Here is a 23,807-nt window from a genome sequence, read left to right as displayed (position 1 = left end):
TGCTCTGGAAAAGTCAGTTTCTAAGTGCACACATTTTACTCAAATCATGCAGTTCCTCTTCCAGTGAAACACAAAGATACCATTGAACACATCCAAATGTTCCCCACCTCCTAAATAACTTGTCGGAAGTGGGGAATGCAGATTGTAGTGAAAGGCTTTATTGTGCCAGCAGTCCATGCTCTTCCACTTCTGGTTAGAGATCTAGGTAAAACTAACCCGCAATCTTCGCTCAGCATCTTAGCACTTAGGGATGTGAGGGGTAAGAAGCCTCTGCATTTGTTTTTTCAGATGGTGCAATGTAAGGAAGTAATTGTGCCTTTCTCAAAGGCAGTGACTCTAATTAGACTGCAAATTGGCTTTTAAATCTTATTTGATTTTTCACTTTGTATTTGGCACATACTATTTGTATATATTTACAAGGTATAATATATTTAGATTCATGTATATATCGAGTAAATCCCAACTATAGGTAGTTAGTACACACATCACCTTGATATTATTGATGGGAGAGCGGTACGTGATTCTCATTGGCCCCAGGATTGTAGTGTTTCTGTTATGTGTAAACACAATGTTAGTATGTTACTGAAGAAGTAACTCACCAGTAGGGACGTTTCCAGCATACGAAAAGCCATGGGCTCCCCAGTACTTCAACAAGAGAAAATAAAATAAGATAAAATGTATTTCTAAGAAAGACAGAATGATAAGGTAGCTCGGATCTGATTTGAGAGGTGACCTTCTTGTTTAATTTTAGTTTCTCTCTTATATAATTTAGAACAAGAAAGGTAAATACTTCATAAGAAAAATAAAAAAATGGTTTGTGTGGGCTGGAGGATGACTCAATAGTTAAGTGCCTGTACTGCTCTTGCAGAAGATCTGGAGTTTGGATCCTAGCACCCACATCTGGCAGTGTTCAAACTTCTGTAACTCCAGCTCCAGGGGGTTCCAGGGCCCCAAGCCCAATCAGGCACCCGCACTTCCATGCACATATTCCTCTCACACAAACAAAAATAAAATAAATCTCCTTTTTAAAAGAGTGATTTTGCCTTGGTTTGGTTTTCATGAACTAAAGTAGGCTGGGTCTGATTGGAAATGGGACTTAGTAACTTTATGCCAATGTCTTTAACTGGCTAATTTGAATGGGGCTTTATTTTCCCCAAACAGGCCAATGTTTAATAAGGAACACGAGAAAAGGGTTTGTGTCATAAATATCTTAGTATGGCCCAGTCGTGGAGCTCTTGTGCTTCTCTGTAATTTTTATGAGCTTAGGAAAGAGGTGTGGCAGTTTCATTTTGTAGCCAAGGCAAGTTCTATGAGTTGATAATGAACACGATAGGAATTAAACTGAAGCCATTGTGTTTGCTTTCCTTCCAATGATACATTTTCCTGGTTAGTTCTTGATATCTATGAAAAACAACATTTTCCCAAGCTACCATTTCCTGCCCTACCTCCTGGATAGAATTCAGAAATGTAATGACTACTCTAATGAATTTTGAATGGTATAAACAGTAGTAGACCTCTTTATCAGTTGACAACATTTAATCTTTTTCTAATCAGTAAGTCAAGCCTTCATATAATGGTGTCTTAAAGTATAACATATCTACTTATCTACCCTTTTGGCACTGAGAACTATGGCAACTTACTCTGTCGAAAAGGGGCTTGTGGACCTCTATAACCATGCTAAAAATCAGCCATCTTGGCGCTGTGGCCATACATAGATCCCATCTGTTTCTCCCATCGGGTTTTCCTAGGTCTAGGCACTTAAAGAGATATGCGTAGGATGTACAATTATAGTGCTCTCATTTCTGAATCCATGCCCATTCATTGTTCTCAGTAGAACAAATGCTATCCCAGAGTAGCAATGTCCTAAGAGGGTTTTAGCTTTAGCAATATTCTAGGCCACAATTAATTATTCTGCATGCCTCAAGTCTTTGAGTTGAATCTACCTGAAACTGTAGAATAAACAATTGGCAACGGGATTGGTGATTGAGCCTCTGTGTGAAAGACACTAATTATACAGCCGGAGAGCAGCTCAGGGAAGAATAATGTATTGCTATAAACGCAGAAAACAGTTGAAAGCAAAGTACAAACGACTATGAGGAAGTGTTCCTGACTACATACTTGATTTTAAGGGAATCCTGAGAGATAATATACAACCTTGAATGTACCAAGGACAAACCATTAGAAGTTAACCCAGTCTTTAAAAGGAACATGAGAATTCACCAAGTAATAGAAAACATACTTGCTCTGCTTTGAAAGACGAATGAACAAAACACCAAGCACAGTGTAAACTACCCCTCTTTGTAGATGTTACAAAGAAATGAAGCAGACAAAGAATTGCAAGTTTCGATATATATTTAATTCCAGTATACTAAAGATACAGCTGCTGTGCTGCTTGTGGGATTCTCCACACATCTATAGTGGAAAACAAAAGCCTATCTAATGCTGCTTTGGCAATGATTTTTTTAGGAGTCAGAGCACAATGCTGATTTTTCCACTAATTATTAAGGTTAGTTTTGTCTTGTTTCAGACTTAACGGTTACTTGTTATCTAACACTACCATGCTGAGGCAGAAAATGCCTTTCATGTTTTAGAAAGCTCTGGAGGATCTTATGCTGAGTTAAATCAGCCAGCCACAGGAGATCAGGTAGTACATAATTTCACACACACATTACATCTGAAATAGTCCCTGCGTGGTGAATCAGAGACTGCTGCCATGGTTATGAGAGGCTGAAGAATGCGGCATATGAACATAAAGTTTTAGTTATTGTGATGATTTGTATATGCTTGACACTATTAGAAGGTTTGGGCTTGTTGGAGTAGGTGTGCCACTGTGAGTGTGGGCTTCAGACCCTCACCCTAGCAGCCTGAAATTCGGTCTTCCACTAGCAGCCTTCAGATGAAGATGTAGAACTCAGCTCCTCCTGCACCATGCCTGCCTAGATGCTGCCATGTTCCCCCCTTGATGATAATGGACTGAACCTCTGAACCTGTAAGCCAGCCCCAATTAAATGTTGTCCTTTATAAGACTTGCCTTGGTCATGGTGTCTGTTCACAGCAGCAAAACCCTAACTAAGACAGTTAAGCTACACAGACAAATTCTGAAGGTTCTTTATGGTGCAGTAGTTGTAATTACTAAGATGGTATTTCCCACTGCAACATTTGTGGAGACTTGATTTTCTTACTGCAAAACAAAGCTAAAAAATGACACAAAGAGCCTTCAGTGGGGAAAGCGTATCAGCTCCTGGTTGTTGCTAGTACATTCTCTGGGCAATGAGTCAGGGCAACATTATCAACCGCCGCTGTTGAGAATCTAGCATGTGTTGTAGAGAGAATCTTTGTCCTTCACACTCCATGGGAAGAATTAATACTTTCTGTCATATATAAATTAAACATTAAAGGTTTTGACCAAAAGATAGTCAAACATGATGTTTGTCTGCCACTTGTACTTTTGTATTTGTACTTTGATATTGATGCTGAGAAACATCCATATCAGCATCTTACAAGGAAGCTCAGTGGTAGGACCCTGACCCTAAGCCATAACATGAGATTTTGACTTTTGGCATATATGAGAATAAATATGAGGAAGATCTGGAGGATCTGCACTCTCTCTCTCTCTCTCTCTCTCTCTCTCTCTCTCTCTCTCTCTCTCTCTTAAAAAGGAGGAATAAGATCTAGAAGTTAGAAGTTTTTAACCCCTAAAAAGCATTGGTCCTTAGGGTTTTGTTTTATTGTTTTTGTTATTTTGTCACAGAAATTAGGAATAAAATTTAAGGTCTTTGAAAAGATTATCCTTTTCATATCATGAAACTCAACCAGAACAATACAATTCAATGGTATGTTGTTGTTGTTGTTGTTGTTGTTATTGTTGTTGTTGTTGTTGATGATGATGATGATGATGTTCCTGGAGGCAAGAAGAGGGTGCCAGATGCCTGGAAGTGGGGTTACAGATGTTTGTGAGGTACCATGTTGGTGCTAGGAATTGAATCTGGGTCTTCTGGAAGATCATCCAGCTGAGCCACCACTGCAGCCCTACTTTATGGCTTTGGTGTTGTTTGTTTTAGTGAAACTGTAAATTCAGTCAATGCTCAGAGGTTGGAGAATCCTTCAGAGGATGGTAGGAAGAGCAAGGGTAGTGAATCCTTTAAGGACACAGGTTTGAAAACCCAGCTTCTGCAGATTCCAAAAATAACCAGAATCCTGATCTTGAATGCCAGGCCAAAACTGAGGCCTTAAATGAGCCCCCCAAGTTAGGTTTCCTGTTGTTGATGGATGTGAATCCAGCAGCTATAGTGTTCTTTCCTACACTCCCTGAGGCACAGGGCGTGCAGTTTTCCAACCCAACATTTCTTCCTTTAAAAATAATGTGGGAGGAAGTCTCAGGCCATACGACAGTAATGTGTGGTCATAACACACGGAGTCTTAGGAGTTTATCACCTGCAATCATACATTGTTTAGATTATATTCCAGGAGAAAATGCATTTTCAAAATTTCCCTAACTGTGAAGTGGTAAAGATTAAGCTGCCACGCCTCTATTCAAAGACAGATTTAGAAAACTTATTTTACAAAGCCCCATAAGAAAGCTTGACCTTGGAAATACACAATTAGTCAGACTTACTTTTCAACAGCAGCGGTGCATATATATGCCAAGTGTTTCTCAATGTGGCCGTTAATTAGTATTATCAGAGCCAAACTGGCCATCCACTGTAACTAAACAGGGCCTCAAGTGGAGGGACTGGGACACCAACCCAGCCACGAACCCTCTGACCTACACTTTGTCCAGGCAGCAGAGTACACTGGGACTGGAGCCTAATGTAAGTCGTCATCAGAGAGACTTTATCCAGAACTGATGGGAACAGGTGCAGAGTCCCACAGCCAAATAATAGGCAGGCCTTGTGGAGTCCTGCAGAGGAAAGGGAGGAAGGATTAGGAGCCAGAGAGGTCAGGGACACCACAAGAACACGGCCCACAGAATCAACTGACAGGACTGGAGTGGGCTCACAGAGATCAGGGAGCCTGTATGTGTCTGCCCTAGGTATTTGCAGAATATTTGCCTGATCTTATTGTAGTTTGTTATGCCATATTTGGTTGATGCCTGGGAGGGGGTTGATGCCTCTTTTTTAAGGGGAGGGACAAGAAGCATGGATCTGAAGGGAAGGGGAGGTGGGGAGAGAAAATGGGGGAGGGCAGAAAGAGGGAAATTGGATTTGGAATGTAATATATGAAAGATGGAGACCCATGGTTCCAGCCTCATATATATCAGAGGATGGGCCTTGTTGGGCATCAGTGGGAGGAGAGGCCCTTGGTCCTGTGATGGCTCGATGTCCCAGTGTAGGGGAATGCCAGGGTGGAGAGGTGGGAGGGAGTGGGTAGGTGGGGGGAGCACCCTCATGGAGACAGGGGGTACGAGGATGGGATGGGAGCTTTCTGGAGGGGAAACTGGGAAAGGAGATAACATTTGAAATGCAAATAAAGAAATATTCAGTACAAGAAAAGAAAAAAGGAAAAATACAAAAAATTATCAGAACCAAATGTATAACCCAATTTATTATGTGAAGTCCAATTTTCTCCATAAATGTTAAAACTCAAAGTTATCTGGTATATGATTTACAAACATGGAGGTATTGTACAGAGTTTTATATGCTTTTAACTAGGGTTCTTGTAGAAGAAAGGAATAGCAGTTTGTTCTAGAAACTTCTTAACATGTTTTGCATATTTAAAATTATTTTTAAGTATTTTGTTATTCTTTGTCTAAATATTTTACTTTTCATTTTGTTATGCTTTGTAATATACATAATATATCACTGTGCGAACTCTTGAATGCTTACAGAAAATACTAAGCCCAATCAAAGCCATGACAAAACAGTTCTGTTATATAAATGAGAGTATGTTATAGTTTTATGTTCAAAGTTTTTATAAATATTTTTATAATTTCTGTGTATATGTATGTGTACCAATACATTTAGAAGCCTGTGAGAGTCAAGACACCAGATTCCTTGGAACTGGAGTTACAGGCAGTGTGACCTACCATATATGCTAGGAACCCTGAGTCCTCTCCAAGAACAGTGAACACAAATAGTTACCTCTCCAGCCCCACACTGAAAATTTGAAGATGACTGCTTTAAAGAAATTCCCTTACGTCTCTGAAATAGGAGTGTTGACCAAAATTTTGTTCCACACAAAAACTGAAGAGATGAATTTCTTTCTATATGTGTAAAATACACCATTAGTATCTCATATTAATACAGTCAACTAATTAGCCAACTCACCCACAAGTTCTCAATCCAACTCGAAATTCTGAAAGGTATAGTCCTACCATGTGTTCTGAAAAAATATATACTCACTTATTGAACTTAGACCGAAAAAAGCCAACTCTGCTAGACAGTAAAATTTAATGAAATTTGTCCAAGTTATTATAGATTATGAAGTGGAATTAACAACTTGAGTGAATTTGTGATTTTCATACCTATGACCATGTCATATTGCAAAACTGTATACATAAATCTCAATGGAATATATACCCAAATTGTATTCTTATGATTGAACTCAAGTATGATCATTTTGTAGCAGTTAGTATGCTCCTTGTGAAATTTAATGTTTAATAGATATGTTAAATCAATTTTCCCACAGTTTCTCAGTCTTTCTAATTAGTATTCAGCCCCCTCTAGTGTGATTCGCATCAGTTATTAAATACAGATAACACCATGACACTGGGAACAATTTAATAAAAGCTGCTCATTTCATACAGTGATTACCTCTAATAAAAGGTATGATACGATAGAATGCTAAGGTCTATTTCTGTCTTAGTTTGTACACAGGCCAAGGCAGTACTGACATTGCTCTCAGTGAGTCAAACTAGAAGTCAGAATCCCCAAAACAGACTTGCAAGACAGAGAGACAAGAATCAGTTATTATAAAAATATCAGTTAATATATACATTATCACTTACATATTATAAAGTGGGCTACAGAAACCAATCCAAGGCAGTGGAGATTAACAGGGAATTTTTTTAAAATATGAGATTCCAGCCATCTTGCGAGACAGTCACAAAAGCCAAGATAAGGAAACAACCTAAGTGTTCATCAATAGATGGGTGTAATGCGATGTGCAGCATATATACACACACTGAAATACTATTCTTCCTCTGAATAGCCAAAGAAATTCTTGCACTGGGGACAGCAAAGACTAGAATACCATATAGTAAGTGAAATAAACCATGAACAGGAGAGACATATACCTCAGGATCTGACTTTATATGAAATGTGAAAAAGTTGAACTTAGAAATCAAGAGTAGAGCAGTGGTGATAAGGGTGAAATGGAAGAATGAGACGTTAGTGAAAGAGCACTAAGTTAGTTAGGCAGGAAGAATAAAATAATAGGTACTAACTAGTTCACTGTTTTGATGACAGATTAAAAGAGGAATCTATAATAAAATGGACCTTACTCTTGTCAGGCGAAGCAATATGAAGCATTTCCCATGGCAGGGGCCAGGGTGGAATATGACAAAGAATGGGTAGCATGGCATTGTTTCTGATCATGGCAAGTAATGTCCTGGGTAGGGAAAAAGACCTCATGGGGGTGATGGTGGCTAGATAAACATAAAACCTTTAGTTTCCTTGGAAATTGTTTTATTTCCACCAAAAACTGTTCTGGGAGAGACTCTCGAGAGGACTGCCATAGATACAACATAAACAGTCACCCTCAAACACCTACACCAGTACTAGAAAGCTAGAAAACAATTACATTTGCTCTCGAATTGGCCTCAACTTGAGGAAGTGAAGGAAGGGTCACAGAGCAAACAGCTCCTGGCTTGTCTTCCCCCAACAAAGGAGGTCACTCTGAGTCAGGTATGAGCTGAAGGCAAAAGGTGTCATCTTGCAAGGAATTTGCCAAGCTTAGCAAATCATCACCATTGTTATATTATTGTTGTTTATTTTGCCCTCACTGGACTAAAAAAATAGTCATAGAACTTTAAAGCATCTTTCTGCATGAATCAAGAAAATCTCCAGGGCTGGCTGTGGTTTCACCCAGTGAGAAAAGGAGGACAAGTCTTCACAGAGAGATGTGACAAGAATAGGGTAAACGGCCCACTTTTCCATTGTGCATTATAAACTTGCTTGCACCGGTTTCAATAACAGTAGGTACGCTCTACATAATGCCTATTACGCTGAGCACTGGTTCGCATGATATAAATAACTGTATTTTCACAATGACACTACAAAACTACTACACTCTTTTTGTTGATGAGAAACAGCTACAGAGAAAGGTTCGGTAACATGCTTGAGGCAGCGTGATTTAATAAGTCGCAAAGCCAGCTAATTCAAGTGTGTCCGAATTCGATTTCGTTCCGCAAAGTCTTTTTTTTTCTCTCAAACATAACAAATACTGCATATATAACATGGAAACCAGAGCCACATTAGTTTTATTAATGCTTTGCAGAGAGACATGCTGTACCATGTGATTTTGCTATGTTTGATTCCAAAGATTGGCCAATGGACCACCCCACGGCATTTCTCTCTCTCTCTCTCTCTCTCTCTCTCTCTCTCTCTCTCTCTCTTCCCTCTCTCTCTCTCTCTCTATACTGTCCTCTTCTGACTTCTCCTTCTTTTGTAGGTGTGGGGAAGCCAGTCCAGAGTCAATACAGCTGAAAGGGCCGTGACCTCCTCACCCTGAAGAACTTCACAGGAGAGGAGATTCAGTACATGCTATGGCTCTCTGCAGATCTGAAATTCAGGATCAAACAGAAAGGAGAAGTATGCAATATTTGCCTTTTCTTCTCTTCCATTAAAAACCAATGTTTGACGCAGCTTTCATAAAGCAGAGAAAAAGAGAGTAGATTAAAATTCCTGAATGGTAGCTAAGTAATGAAACCTCACAGGCAAGGTAATTGCTTATCACTGAGTGTCCAGGCATATAAGCAAGCATGAAAAGCAGTTATTCTATGACAAGTCCTTGCAATTTTTCTTTCAGCTGAATGCTTAAATTCATTAGTAACTGGATCTGAAATGGAGATATCATTTGTCTAGAAAGATTTTATTCTCACATGTCCCTTTTCCTCTCTGTGTTTCCTGTCAGCTAAAACTTAAACATAATGTGTTGTTGTTTTAGCAATACACTTTTGTTCTGTGTTCTGGATATATATATATATATATATATATATATATATATATATATATATCTCAAATATGTTCATCATTAGGATGATATGCCTAATGATGAAATAATGTTTAGGAAACATTCCAATTATAAAGAGACAAATAAATTCTAGTCAAATAGGGGAAGAAATTGAATGTGGTACTTAACCATGGGCATTGTTCTGCATTTTGAACAATTTATGTTTCAAAATGCTAGAGCAGTGACTTCATTTAGAATGCTTAATTGTGAAAACAGATTTGTATTCCAAATTTGTTCAAATGTTGTTTGTTTCTGTTTGTTTATGAGAATGGGGCTCTGTAGCTTTGACTGACCTGAAACTCGATATGTACACCAGGCTGGCCCCAAACTCACAAAGAGCCATCTGCCTCTGCCTCCCCAGTGCTGAGATGTGTCACTTTGCATGGCTCAAAGTGTTTATTTGTTTGTTTGTTTTTAAGACTTGGTGACAGGCTGAGGAAGTTTGGTACGACTCTGACTTTCTTATCTAGTTGGCTAGCTCTCCAAGCTCCAAAGAGACTAGGAGATGCTCCACTTTCTATGGACTTATGTTCTTGTAGAATACTTGAAATGGGGGGAAAGGCATGCTTAGGTCACAGTCCATTGCCCTTTAATGTGTTGCTGACTGGAGACCAGAAGATGATAATACATCCTAGGCGGAAGTGCAACAATACACAAGGACAGAGGAAGAGCTCCACCCAAAGCTCAAGCTTCCAGAATGATTTCAAATGACTTCCAGGAACAAAGCCTTTATGTTCTCTCATAAGGGAGACTAAGGAACATGAAACTGAAAACTGAGGTTCATCAGTGTCCTAAGTAGGACCCTTCGTGTACCATGTTGGACAGAGTAGGGTCTTACTAATTGAGAAAGTCCTTCTGAATCAAAACTTTTTCTCACTGAAAATGTAATGAGGATTTTGACAGAGTTCAGTAAGATAATGGCTCCAGCATGAAATATTATGCTTTGAAACAAGCTCCCAAATTGAACCCACTAACCAGTAATACTGTATCTCAAGCATAGAGACACTCATCTGGAACCCTAGGCCTTCAGAGGTGGAGATAAGATGGTCAGGAGGTCAAAGCCTCTGTTATACAGGAAGTTCAAGGTTAGCCTGGGCTACATGAGAAACCTGTATCCAAAACTAAATTAATTTCTAATTCCATGCTAATAATCAGTGTATAGCAAATATGAAACACCTTTAAATTCAATTTCAAACAATATCGTGACCACTTCCTCAGAAGTAGTAGTTAATTGATTTCTATTTTTATTAGCATTTTGAAACATAATCCTTGATGTCAGACAGTAAGTATACTTTGCGTTTTAATCATAGTTTTGTCTTTGGTTTTCAGTACTTGCCTTTATTGCAAGGGAAATCCTTAGGGATGATTTTTGAGAAAAGAAGTACTCGAACAAGACTGTCCACAGAAACAGGTGAGTCTACTGACTAGCTCAGACTTGTGTTGAAGAGCTAGCCAGAGGATGGAGACTTAGAGGGCTTAACCTGCTGGGGAGTTTTGTGTGTCTTTGGCAACCACAGAGAGCAAGTGTTTTACAGAAGCAACAGTACAGAGGTGTCTTTCAAGATACATGGAAAAACAATTTTGCAGAAGATCAGCTTCATCAGGAAGAAGCTATGAAAATTGTTCAAAATTTCAGACCTTGCTGTACATTGATGGCAAATCTAGTGGACACACCAACCTGAGGCCATGGACACACATAGGAGAATGTCTTTATATGAACTTTTCTAGATAATTGCAATACTATTAGATGGGAGAATGGAATATCCTCTGCATTAGGCAGCCCTATTCTCAGGGTTATATTTGTCCAGATGTAGACCTCTCTCCTCTCTCCAGTTACACCTAAGCCCTGTCAGATATTAGACTGTCTCAATAGCTAGGGATCAGCTGGTGTGCTTGGTCATCAGGGCACCGCCACTGAATGTTTACCCTTGGGCCTCCTGGGACATCTGCATTTCTACTGGGTTTGCAGTTTGTTGCAAGCTTTGTGGCACTCTAATTGCAAGACCTTGTTAAGATTCTCTTTGTTTTAGCTCCTGATAGGTAATTTCACTTCACTAGGAATGGAGATACCAGAGGGTCAGCTTTACCTAAGTGTTCCTTTCTCAAGGACAGTGCAAGGGAACTCTAGAACATTATTGCCTATCAGAGTTCTGTCTTAAAAGCAGAAAAGAGATGTTCTCAGTACTGGAGTTCCTCAAACTCCTATGAGGGTTCCATGTTCCCCATCCCTTGGAAAATTTTTCTTTTGATTCTTCAGCTGACAGCAAGAGGGTTTATTAACACATGATTACTAACATGCCACAAGAGAGAACAGTCTGAACAGAATGCCAAAGGTCCAGGAGAGGGCCAGCGGGACTGTTTTGGTTGTGAGGAAGGTAGTCATTTTTCCAGCTGATCTCGCCGAGGTGACGACCTGGTCTACTGAGGACTTACAGTCTACTGAGCATACAGTCCAATCATTTGTTCAGGGCGGGCTTCAGCATCCCTTACTTCTGCTCCCCCCTGCAGGTTTGTGCTAAGATGGTTTACTTCCTGACCTCTGCCTCATCGCTTCTTCTTCTCTGCGCTTTAGCTTTCCGCATTCTCTTCTTCACTACCTTCCTCTCATGGCGCAGGGAGTCTCAAGGAAGATAGGCGCTAAGACCAGAGCGGAAATTTTTCTAAGGTACACAGGCATGCACAGTGACAATGGTCCACCTAGTTCTACTGCTGTTACCTCTTTTCTTGGGCTCTCTTTGTTTCCATTCCAAGCATTAGAGATCATGTGAGGAAAAGCCTATCTGCAAGCAAACCTGCTATCACTTCCAAATCCATTACTACAGTTGGCGCCCTGACTCCAGGCAGGCAAAACGCAAGTGGTTGTCATTTTCTAAAGCAATTAACTCCACAATGAGTTTCAAAGAGTTGATTTTGAAACTTACAAGCCATGAATTACCCCTTTTCTTTTTCCCTGTATTTATCCTCCACCAGACCTCCATTGAATCAACAGTGTGACCCAAATGAGCAGAGTTGAGAAAGAAGTGCCATCAAAACATTGGCAGATTCTTCAGTCCTCCGATGACTTACCCTGCCTTAAGAGCATCAGAGGGCACTTTCTCAGACTGAGATGTTAACTACTGCTCTATTACGATTTGGTCTGATAGTAACTAAAAATGAAGTTCATCAAACAGCTAGCCAAACACAAAACAAAACAGTGAATTTCACAAGGATTAAGTGACCTCTGAGTTCACTCAGTAAAAACAGCACCAAGATTTGGAGCTCAAGACCACTTTTCTTATACTTCCTTTGCTCCTTGAAAGAAGGAAACAGGAAGAGGGGAAATATGTAAATGTCACCTGATCTTAGAAATTCTAGGAAGGAAACAGATGGCTCTATTTTTCGCTTTAAATCTGCTTCCTATAAGACATGATTTTGGCAGCTGAGCAATAGTGGGGAAGAAATGAAGAAACCTGTCAGTAATTCTTAAACTCTTCCAACATTGATCTTCCATGAATCTAGCAGAATTTTACCTTTTAAAAATGTAACCATTGTCACTTTAAGAGAAATAGTCTTGACTCAAGCTGCAGGAGACCTGCAGTCCAGACTGCGCCCACATCTGAAGGGACCCGGTCAAACAGCTCCCTGCACCCAAATCCCATGGGAGCGAGAGCTAGACCTTCAGAAGGGCAGACACGCCTGGGAAACCAGAGGAGACTACTCTCTGCCCACATTTCTGAATCTAGAGGAAAACACCTAGCACCATATGGGACCCCTGTGCACAGGTACCAGAGAAAAGGTGGATCGGCCCTTCTGGTTGCTGCCCTCATGGAGAGCTGAAACCCAGCCCTGAAGGAGCAATGTCAGGCCAGAGATCAGAGGAAAGACCAACTTTTCTATTCCAAGTGACCTGCCTGGTGGACTCAGGACACATGCCCACAAGAACACCTGAAGACCACTACAGGAACGACTACACACCTGAGCAGAACACCTGTTCCCATAATCATTGAAAGAGAACAGGAACAGGTCTACAACACCCCTGACACACACAGGCCTATAGGACAGTCTAGCTACCGTCAGAAATAGCAGAACAAGGTAAATACCAGAGACAACCTGATGGCTAGAGGCAAGCACAGAACCCAAGCAACAGAAACTAAGACTACATGGCATCATCGGAAGCCAATTCTCCCACTGAATATCCAAACCCACAAGAAAAGCAAGATCTAGATTTAAAATCTCATTTGACCATAATGATGGAGGACTGCAAGGAAGACATAAGGAAATCCCTTAGAGAAATACAGGAAAACACAAATAAACGAGAAGCCACAGAGAGAATCACAAAACTTGAAAAAGAATTCCAGGAAAACACAATCAAACAGGGTGAAGAATTAAAATGGGAAATAGAAGCAATAAAGAAAGCCAATGGGAGACAACCCTGGATATAGAAAACCAAAGGAAGAGACAGGGAACCATAGATACAAGCATCACCAACAGAATACAAGAGATAGAAGAGAGAATCTCAGGAGCTGAAGATTCCATTGAAAGCATCTACACAATGGTCAAAGATAATGTAAAACGGAAAAAGCTACTGGCCCAAAAACATACAGGAAATCCGGGACACAATGAGAAGATCAAACCTAAGGATAATAGGTATAGAAGAGAGTGAAGACTCCCAACTCAAAGGACCAGTAAATATCTTCAACAAAATCATATAAGAAAACTTCCCTAACCTAAAGAAAGAGATGCCCATAAACATACGAGAAGCCTACAAAACTCCAAATAGATTGAACCAGAAAAGAAACTCCTCCTGTCACATAATAGTCAAAACACGAAGTGCACAAAGCAAAGAAAGAATATTAAAAGCAGTAAGGGGAAAAGGCCAAGTAACATATAAAGGCAGACCTATCAGAATTACACCAGACTTTTCACCAGAAACTATGAAGGCCAGAAGATCCTGGACAGATGTCATACAGACCCTAAGAGAACACAAATGCCAGCCCAGGTTACTGTGTCTAGCAAAACTCTCAATTAACATAGAAGGAGAAACCAAGATATTCCATGACAAAACCAAATTTACACAATATCTTTTTACAAATCCAGTCCTACGAAGGATAATAAATGGTAAAGTCCGACACAAAGAAGCCAGCTACACCCTAGACAAAGCAAGAAACTAATCGTTTTGCAACAAACAAAAGAGAAGACGAGCACATAAACATAATCTTGCATCCAAATACAAATATAACAGAAAGAAACAATCACTATTCCTTAATATGTCTCAACATTAATTGACTCAATTCCCCAATAAAAAGACACAGATTAACAAACTGGATACATAATGAGGACCCAGCATTTGGCTGCCTATAGGAAACACACCTCAGAGACAAAGACTGACACTACCTCAGAGTGAAAGGCTGGAAAACAACTTTCCAAGCAAATGGTGTGAAGAAGCAAACTGGAGTAGCAATTTAATATCAAATAAAATGGATTTTCAACCAAAAGTCATCAAAAAAGATAAGGAAGGACACTTCATATTCATCAAAGGAAAAATCCACCAAGATGAACTCTCAATCCTAAATATCTATGCTCCAAATACAAGGACACCTACATACATAAAGAAACCTTACTGAAGCTCAAAGCACACATTGAACCTCACGCAATAATAGTAGGAAATTTCAACACCCCACTCTCATCAATGGGCAGATCAAGGAAACAAATTAAGGAGAGACATAGACAGACTACGAGAAGTCATGAACCAAATGGACTTAACAGATATTTATAGAACATTCTATCCTAAAACAAAATGATATACTTTCTTCTCACCACCTCACAGTACTTTCTCCAAAGTTGACCATATAATCAGTTTATAAAAGAGGCCCTCAACAGATACAGAAAGATAGAAATAATCCCATGCACATCTTGTCAGACCACCATACTAAAGCTGGTCTTCAATAAATAAAAAGGACAGAACACCACCTGTTCACATGGAAGGAACAATGCTTCACTAATGATAACCTGTCAAGGAAGAAATAAAGAAAGAAATTAAAGACTTAGAATTTAATGAAAATGAAGGTACAACATACCCAACTTATGGGACACAATGAAAGCTGTTCCAAGAGGAAAACCCATAGCTCTGAGTGCCTACAGAAAGAAACGTGAGAGAGCATATATTAGCAGCTTGACAATACACCTAAAAGCTCTAGAACAAAAAGAAACAAATACACCCAGGAGGAGTAGAAGCCTGGAAATAATTAAACTCAGAGCTGAAATCAACCAAGAAGAAACAAAAAAGACCATAGAAAGAATCAACAGAACCAAAAGTTGGTTCTTTGAGAAAAATCAACAAGATAGATAAACAATTAGCCAGACTAACCAGAGGGCACAGAGAGTGTATCCAAAAAGATCTGTATGATAACAACTTCAAGCCTCTGAAGAAAGAAATTGAAGATCTCAGAAGATGGAAAAATCTCCCATGCCCATGGATTGGCAGGATAAATATAGTAAAAATGGGCATTTTACCAAAAGCGATCTACATGATCAATGCAATCTCCTTCAAAATTCTAATCCAATTCTTCATAGAGTTAGACACAGAACAATTTGCAAATTCATCTGGAATAACAAAAAACCCAGGATAGCTAAAACTATCCTCAACAACAAAAAAGGATTTCAGGGGAATCACTATCCCTGAACTCAAGCAGCACAGAGCACAGTGATAAAAAACTGTAAGGGTATTGGTACAGAGACAGGCAGATAGACCAGTGGAATAGAATTGAAGACCCAGAAATGGACCCACACACCTATGGTCACTTGATTTTTGACAAAGGAGCCAAAACCATCCAATGGAAAAAAGATAGCATTTTCAGCAAATGGTGCTGGTTCAACTGGAGGTCAACATGTAGAAGAATGCAGATCGATCCATGCTTATCACCCTGTACAAAGCTTAAGTCCAAGTGGACAAAGGACCTCACATCAAACCAGATACCTCCAAACTAATAGAAGAAAAAGTGGGAAGCATCTGAATACATGGGCACTGGAGAAATTTCCTGAACAAAAACACCAATGGCTTATGCTCTAAGATCAAGAATCGACAAATGGGATCTCATAAAACTGCAAAGCTTCTAAGGCAAAGGACACTGCTGTTAGGACAAAATGGCAACAAACAGATTGGGAAAAGATCTTTACCAATCCTACAACTGACAGAGGGCTTATATCCAAAATATACAAAGAACTCACTAAGTTAGGCTGCAGGGAGACAAATAACCCTATTAAAAAGTGGGCTTCAGAGCTAAACAAAGAATTCCAGGAATGCCAAATGGCTGAGAAGCACCTAAAGAAATGTTCAACATATTTAGTCATAAGGGAAATGCAAATCAAAACAACCTGAGATTCCACCTCACACCAGTCAGAATGGCTAAGATCAAAAAATCTGGTGACATCAGATGCTGGCGAGGATGTGGAGAAAGAGGAACACACCTCCATTGTTGGTGGGATTGCAGACTGGTACAACCATTCTGGAAATCAGTCTAGAGGTTCCTCAGTAATTTGGATATTGCACTACCTGAGGATCCAGCTATACCTCTCTTCGGCATATACCCAAAAGATGCTGCAACATATAACAAAGACACACGCTCTCCTATGTTCATAGCAGTCTTATTTATAATAGCCAGAAGCTGGAAAGAACCCAGATGCCCTTCAACAGAGGAATGGATACAGAAAATGTGGTACATCTACACAATGGAATATTACTCAGCTATCAAAAACAATGACTTTTTGAAATTCATAGGCAAATGGAAGGAACTGGAAAATATCATCCTGAGTGAGGTAACCCAATCACAGAAAAATACACATGGTATGCACTCATTGATAAGTGGATATTAGCCCAAATGCTCGAATTACCGTAGATGCACAGAACACATCAAACTCAAGAAGGATGACCAAAATGCGAATGCTGCACTCCTTCTTTAAAAAGGGAACAAGAATACCCTTGAGAGGGAGTAGGGAGGCAAAGTTTAGAACAGAGACGGAAGGAACACCCATTCAGAGCCTGCCCCACATGTGGCTCATACATATACAGCCACCAAACTAGATAAGATGGATGAAGCAAAGAAGTGCAGGCTGACAGGAATTGGATGTAGATCTCTCCTGAGAGACACAGCCAGAATATGGCAAATACATAGGCGAATGCCAGCAGCAAACCACTGAACTGAGAATGGCACCCCCATTGGAGGAATCAGAGAAAGGACTGAAAGAGCTTGAAGGGGCTTGAAACCCCATATGAACAACAATGCCAAGCAACCAGAGCTTCCAGGGACTAAGCCACTACCCCAAGACTACACATGGACTGACCCTGGGCTCCAACCTCATAGGTAGCAATGAATAGCCTAGTAAGAGCACCAGTGGAAGGGGAAGCCCTTGGTCCTGCCAAGACTGAACCCCCAGTGAACGTGATTGTTGGGGGGAGGGCGGTAATGGGGGAGGATGGGGAGGGGAACACCCATAGAGAAGGGGAGGGGTAGGGACTAGGGGGATATTGGTCCGGAAACCAGGAAGGGAATAACAATTGAAATGTAAATAAATACCCAATTTAATAAAGATGGAGAATAAAAAGAGAGACAGTCTTTTTCCAAGCTACCAAAAGAATTAATATATGGGAACTTTTCAATTTTTAATTTTTAAATGAATATGTTTTGGTTGTTCTACAATTATCTCTGTTTAAATATTATGCTTGATATTGAAATATCCTTCAATAATTTCCTCCATAACTGTGTACTAAATCTGTCAGTAATGGTAAGAATGAGTCTACAATGTAATTTTTGATAAAGACTCTGTGACAAGTGCTCCATATTAATTATATGGTTCATCTTACTCCATCCTCACTACAATGCTCTGGAAGGAAGAGAGAGGAAAGCATTTTGAACTAGGTTTGGAAATGACCCACGTATAAAGAGCTAGCATATGGCAGACATGTGAATGGATGCTATTATTAAGTGTATTTTTAAAAATAGCTAGTTCAGTTGAAGCATGAGATAGTCCCAGTTTATTCTAGTGAAACCGGTGCCCCAAATGGTACTAAGCATTTTGTTAGGTGACAGTTGTCTGTAAAGAAGCACTCTAAAACAAATTGCAAACTCTATCAACAAATGCACAGGGACGGGACTATTTGGCCTTTAAAATTTATGCTTCATAGAGTAGTGGTCATTATCGTCAGTAAATCCCAAGGATCTAATTGGACATGGAATGCTGCCAACCAGACTCAGGAACAGACCAATGAGAGGGAGAAGCTGCCTTAAATGTTTACAAAAATGACAAAGCCCAGTGGAAGGCATGACAAAACTGTTCTGCTGTTTAAAGCATTGCATTCCCACTTTCCTATGTGCATAGGACTTTCTCAACAGATACAACATATGTTCTTGGCATTTAGAACAAAAATACATTGTATCTAGTCGTCTATTACTAGGACAGAATTGTACCATTCCCTGGGATGAGCTGATTCTTCGTTTAGTACTTGAGGATTCCATCTTAAGCCTGAGATCCAGGGATCCCGGAACGTTATCCACTCCCATTAATTACTTTTGAAACATGTATTTTAAAGTCTAACAAACTTACAGAGAAATGTGCATGGCAATAAGTATATGATAGTTCAGCAGATTCTTGATCTTAGCCAAAAGGCCGAGAAGCGATCAGCAGATTCTTATAATAAATACATTAATGTTACAAATACTCCCAAAACAGAACGTTAATGGTACTCAGAAGCCCTTTGCATCAAGCCTGCTTTTTCTTCAAGCCGCTGTACATCCAAGGGTAACCATTATCTAGGTTTCTACTACCACAGATGAGCGCTGCCTGATTTCAACCTTTATATTGAAAGAACCATTCAGCATGTGCTCTTTTGTGTCTGCTTCTTTGCTCTGCATTACGTTGGTAAGACAATGTCTCTGTCTCTGTGTGTAGTTTTCGATCATTCATTCCACATCCCTCAGTGTCTGCCTCCCTGGCAAACTAGGCAATTCTCCTGTGTATTACTGGCAATTGGATTCTTTTCTTGTAAATTAATTGGGCTGATAGAACGATCCTTTTTTTATAATCGTAGTAAATGCAGTAGCTGATAGAAAAATGCACGGGGAATTCCAAGCAATGGTTCTTCCCATTATTCAACATGGCCATGTCACTTTCAAGGTGAAATTGAAGGTACTGCAGCAGCTGCTCAAATTGATCAATTTTACATAGACACAAATACAGAAAGCGGGATGCTATTCGGAAGCTATGATGGCAAACCATAGAGAGGTTAATGATGGCCTCAGTTCTACCGGCAAGAGACATCATCAGATCCCTCCTATTTATACTGAATGAATTCTTACTTACATCCCGTGTTCCCAAGCCCATGTGAATATACAAAGAAAACAAGGAGCAACCCAAGATCTACTGCATTTTCTCAAACCAAAAGTGAGAAATTAACAGGAGAAAAAACATTGAACAAAAATAGCTGCTATGAAAGCTGGAGCAAATGTAAGAAGTGGAAAGATTAGTCTGAAGGAAGAGTGGTGGGAGAGTGGAAAGCCATCCATCTGTCCTCTCCTCTGTCAGAAGCTGCCATGAGGTTCTCAAATCTTTAACCCCTTTGAATTGTCATGACCCAGGCCTGATAAATTAGTTGACTTATGCCTTTGGATAGGGGTCCGAGTTTCGGGATCGCTATCCAACCCATTTTACATCAAGCTTGACACGGAGTCATTTGGAATGAAGGAATTCTTAATTGAGAAAATGCTCCCATAATATTTTCCTGTAGGCTATGCTGTAGGGCATTTTCTTGATTAGTGATTGATGTGAGAGGGCTCAACCCAGTGGGATTGGTGCCATCCCTGGGCTGGTTGGTGGTCCAGGGTGCTATAAGAAAGCAGACTGAGTAAGCCACGAGGAGCAAGCCAGTAAGCAGCACTCCTCCTCTGGTGTCTGCATCTGCCCTGTTTGAGTATTTTCCCTGACTTCCCTCAGCAGTGGAAAATGATGTGACAGGTCCAAGATGAAACAAACTCTTCTTCCCCCAAGTTGATTATGGTCATTGGTTTTACCACAGCAATAGAAACATTAAGACAGGCCCTACACCTTTGGCCTTTCTCATGAGCTAAAACCTTCTTAAAAGGCTTTCTGTGACCTGCTCTTCCGACTTCTGTCACTCATGTTCATACCAGATATGAAGTCTACGTTGTAACACAAAGAAGAAAGTGTAAAGATATCAAATTAGTTCCAAGTTGCTGCAACAGAATGACTTCTACCTGATAGGCTACAGTGTGAACCAGACATGACGAGCAGTCTTGAACTTTCCTTTGTATGTATATGTGTATATTTCCCATGTGCTTGGATGTTTGTGTGTGAATGAGTACATGAATGTATATCCATGCGCAAGGCACAGTACAACCTATGGTATCGTTCCTCACTCACTATCCACCTTTTTATTTGTTTCTTCTTATGAGGCCAATCATCTCACTGGATTGGACTTTGCAAGATAGGCTAGGCTGATTGGCCATTAAGCCTTGAGGATCTACATGTCTAACCTGCCCAGCACTGGGATGATAAACACATACCACCATATCCAGTTGTATTTTACATGGGTTCTAGGCCTGATATTAAGGTCTTCATGCTCACATAAGCAAGCAGTTTACCAAATGAGCTCTCTTTTCAGAGTCCTTCGACTTCCTTTACCCTCTTCCTTCACAGTCTCAACCCTTAGTAGTGCTTACCATTTGGCCTGACATATGGTTGAGGTGCACAGTAAAGATTTTCTTGATGAGTATTCAGTATTCAACTCTGTTTAGGTTAACTTCGCATGTTTATATGCAAATGTAGAGCTCAGAAACGATCATCATTTACAGCCATCACCGACTTCACAGAAGTAGTTGACTTAACAGATTTGAAATTTCTGCTCCTTCCGTCAACACCATGGAGATGTTTGATGGAGATGAAAAGAGCAAGAGCTCTCAGTTTCAGAATGGGCCCTATCTCCAGAGTCAATGCCCTTCCTTTATCCATCAATGCATTCAACAAACATTCCTGATACACTTAGCATTTGACATCTTTATATTAAATGTTTGTGAGTCGATTCACAGTAAACAAAGCATGGGAAACACCCTGCCCTCATGCAACTTACTTTCTAGTAGGTAGAGAGACAACAAATAAAAGACATAATAAATATGCAAACAATAGAATATGTTGAATAAATATAGATACTTTCAGCACAAAGAATTAATAGGTCTCATGATGAAGCAGAAAGGTTTGCACCATTAATAGTATTGGTGCTTTTACCCTGGATGAAATAGAAAAGTCACCTGAGATTACTGGGGAAAGGAGGACCCCAGTCTAAGTTGCCTTTTATAAGTTACTACTCTACTGAAAATAGACTGTGTGTGTAAGGGGTATGAAAACAAGACAAATACAGTGAAGTGCATCAGTGGTAAGACATGGAGACGGGCGGAAGTCTAGAATCAGTGTATTAGTAATGAGCAACCTAGGAGGGACTGTTGTTGTAAAAATATAAAATAAAACAGTAAAGTTGTCTTTACCCCACTAGCTCTGGCACCGTAGTGTCCCAAGATATCTGCTAGATATCTTGGCGAAACACATCCCCAATCCTCAGCGCCCAGTGTCTCTTGTCAATGCCACACACTTTCCTATACTCAAACCCTCACATAAAAGAACACACAACACAATAATCTTGGACCCAATTGATAAGATATAATTGGCCACTTAAACATACAAAGCCCAGTACCATCCATCCCTTAGGAACACTAATAACAACCTGTAAATACACAGTGCAGAATCTTAACATCACCTGCCATGGCTTCTCACCCTCTCCTCTTCCTGTCTCTCCTTTTTCCTCTAGTCTCCTCCTCTTCCTTCAAACTTCTCTCCCGCCCATCCTTCCTTCTCCTCCAATGACAGGCCTCCTTCTTTCCTGTACCTGCCCTCACCTGTACTTTACAAATTCAATGGGAGAAGGTTCTGGGTGAAGTCACCTGAGTTCTGTGTGTGACTAGGCAGCTGTCCTTGGGGCAGTGGAATTAGCATCAAAAATACAGATAACTTCAGGCAAATCAAACAAGGACAGGTTTTAAATACACTTTGAAAGGAGATCCAAAGAGATTAAATTTGCTTGCCAAAAGATAGAGCCTAAGAGTGACTTCAAGATCTCTACCTGAGCAATAAAGAAAGCTGCAGGTGGAATGTGCTGAAAGGGAATGAACAGACCTTCATTACTGCTGGTATTGAGATTGCGATCTTTGTTAGATGTACAAGGAAAGATACTGTAAAAGAAGTTCAGTGTAAGTCTGGAGTTTCCATATAAGACCCAGAATACATATGTTTAAGGGTCATCATTATAGAGATAGCATTCGGGGACATGGAACTTGATATAGTGACTGTAGATTGAGAGAAGAGGACCAAGAATTGACCCTGGGATGCTCCAATGTTTACAAGTCATGGAAAATAGGAGAAACCAGAAATCAAGGGTGTTTCAATAAGGTACTACATTCACTTTCAAGTAACAAGACCAACAAGGAAAATTACCAGTGTGAATATGAAACCAAGAAGGTGTGATATCCTGAGGCTTTTAGAATGAATTTTGATCCAGAAGAGACTGGTGCACAGCTTTTTTGAAAAGATTGAGAAAAAAGAAGGGTAAAATGATGAAAGAATGGTCATGGTAATGTTGATGAGAGGAGTTTTGTTTCCATGGTGACTAGCAAAGTTTTATAGAGCCAAGTTTGATGGAAATGAGAAGACGAGAAAAAGGGGGCTGATTGGAGAGGAGCAAAGAATTAACTTATTCTTGAAGGTGAATGGGGTGCCAAGGAAAAGTGTTTTCATTAACTATTGAGTATGGCTCTTGGAGGTTAAGACCTAAGAGATAAAGAATCGGTAATGTTCATGACGGCTCAAAAGGGTTGACCTCATCGCTTCTCGGCCTTTTGGCTAAGATCAAGTGTAAAAGGGTTGACCTCAAATATGTGAATGGAAGCATGAGGCAAAGGTGACACAGAGATTGTTAAGCATTTCTGGTAAAGATCTAAAGAATGCAGGTGAATTGGACATGTCAATAAGACAGTAGGAAGAGACAGGGAAACACAAGAGGTGAGAAGTTCATCTATGCTTAGTGATAAATAAGTGAAGCAGAATACATGGATACAGATGTTGGCAAGTGGAAGGTTTCTGATAGCTGTAATATTCTCATTGAGGTAGGAAATAGGACCAACAGTTGAATACTGGGGCTACTTTCAAAATACTTATATATCAGTCATACAACCGCTTTCTTACCACTTCAGCTGCAGTCATTCTAGTCTGAGTTGTGAATTTTCATCCAAATTTTACAAATGTCTCTCCTAACTGTTCTCCTTGATGTTGACCATTTATTTATATATTCCACTAAAACCAAATCCTAGTTGTGCCATTCATCTGTTCCAACCTTCCATAGATTTCCATTTTCCTCAGGCAAAAATCAGTTTTTGCCTTTTCTTCCCACCTTCTACTTGTCACACACCCTTTATTTTCCAGCCCACTTTCTTGCTATGTCTTATATCAGCCATTTGTGACCACTGCGCAAGACAGGTAACTAGTCTTCCCCATCTTATGTTTCTCGGGTTCACACTCACGAATTCCTCAACCTTCATGCA

The 23,807-nt window shown here is 40.0% G+C and overlaps 1 protein-coding gene across 1 annotated transcript in view; it reads left to right on the top strand.

Annotated features, from left to right (window-relative positions):
• Window positions 1-23,807, top strand: part of Otc (ornithine carbamoyltransferase) — a 79,914-nt gene that overhangs the window by 4,290 nt on the left and 51,817 nt on the right. The window contains 3 exon segments of the mRNA XM_032889894.1: window positions 2,801-2,810; window positions 8,622-8,750; window positions 10,501-10,582. Of these exon segments, the coding sequence (XP_032745785.1) occupies window positions 2,801-2,810; window positions 8,622-8,750; window positions 10,501-10,582 (221 nt within the window).

The sequence above is a fragment of the Rattus rattus genome, chromosome X (genome assembly GCF_011064425.1).
Source record: "Rattus rattus isolate New Zealand chromosome X, Rrattus_CSIRO_v1, whole genome shotgun sequence".
Lineage (NCBI taxonomy): Eukaryota > Metazoa > Chordata > Mammalia > Rodentia > Muridae > Rattus > Rattus rattus.
Note: the sequence above shows the minus strand (reverse complement) of the source record. Positions and strands in the feature narration are given on the sequence as shown.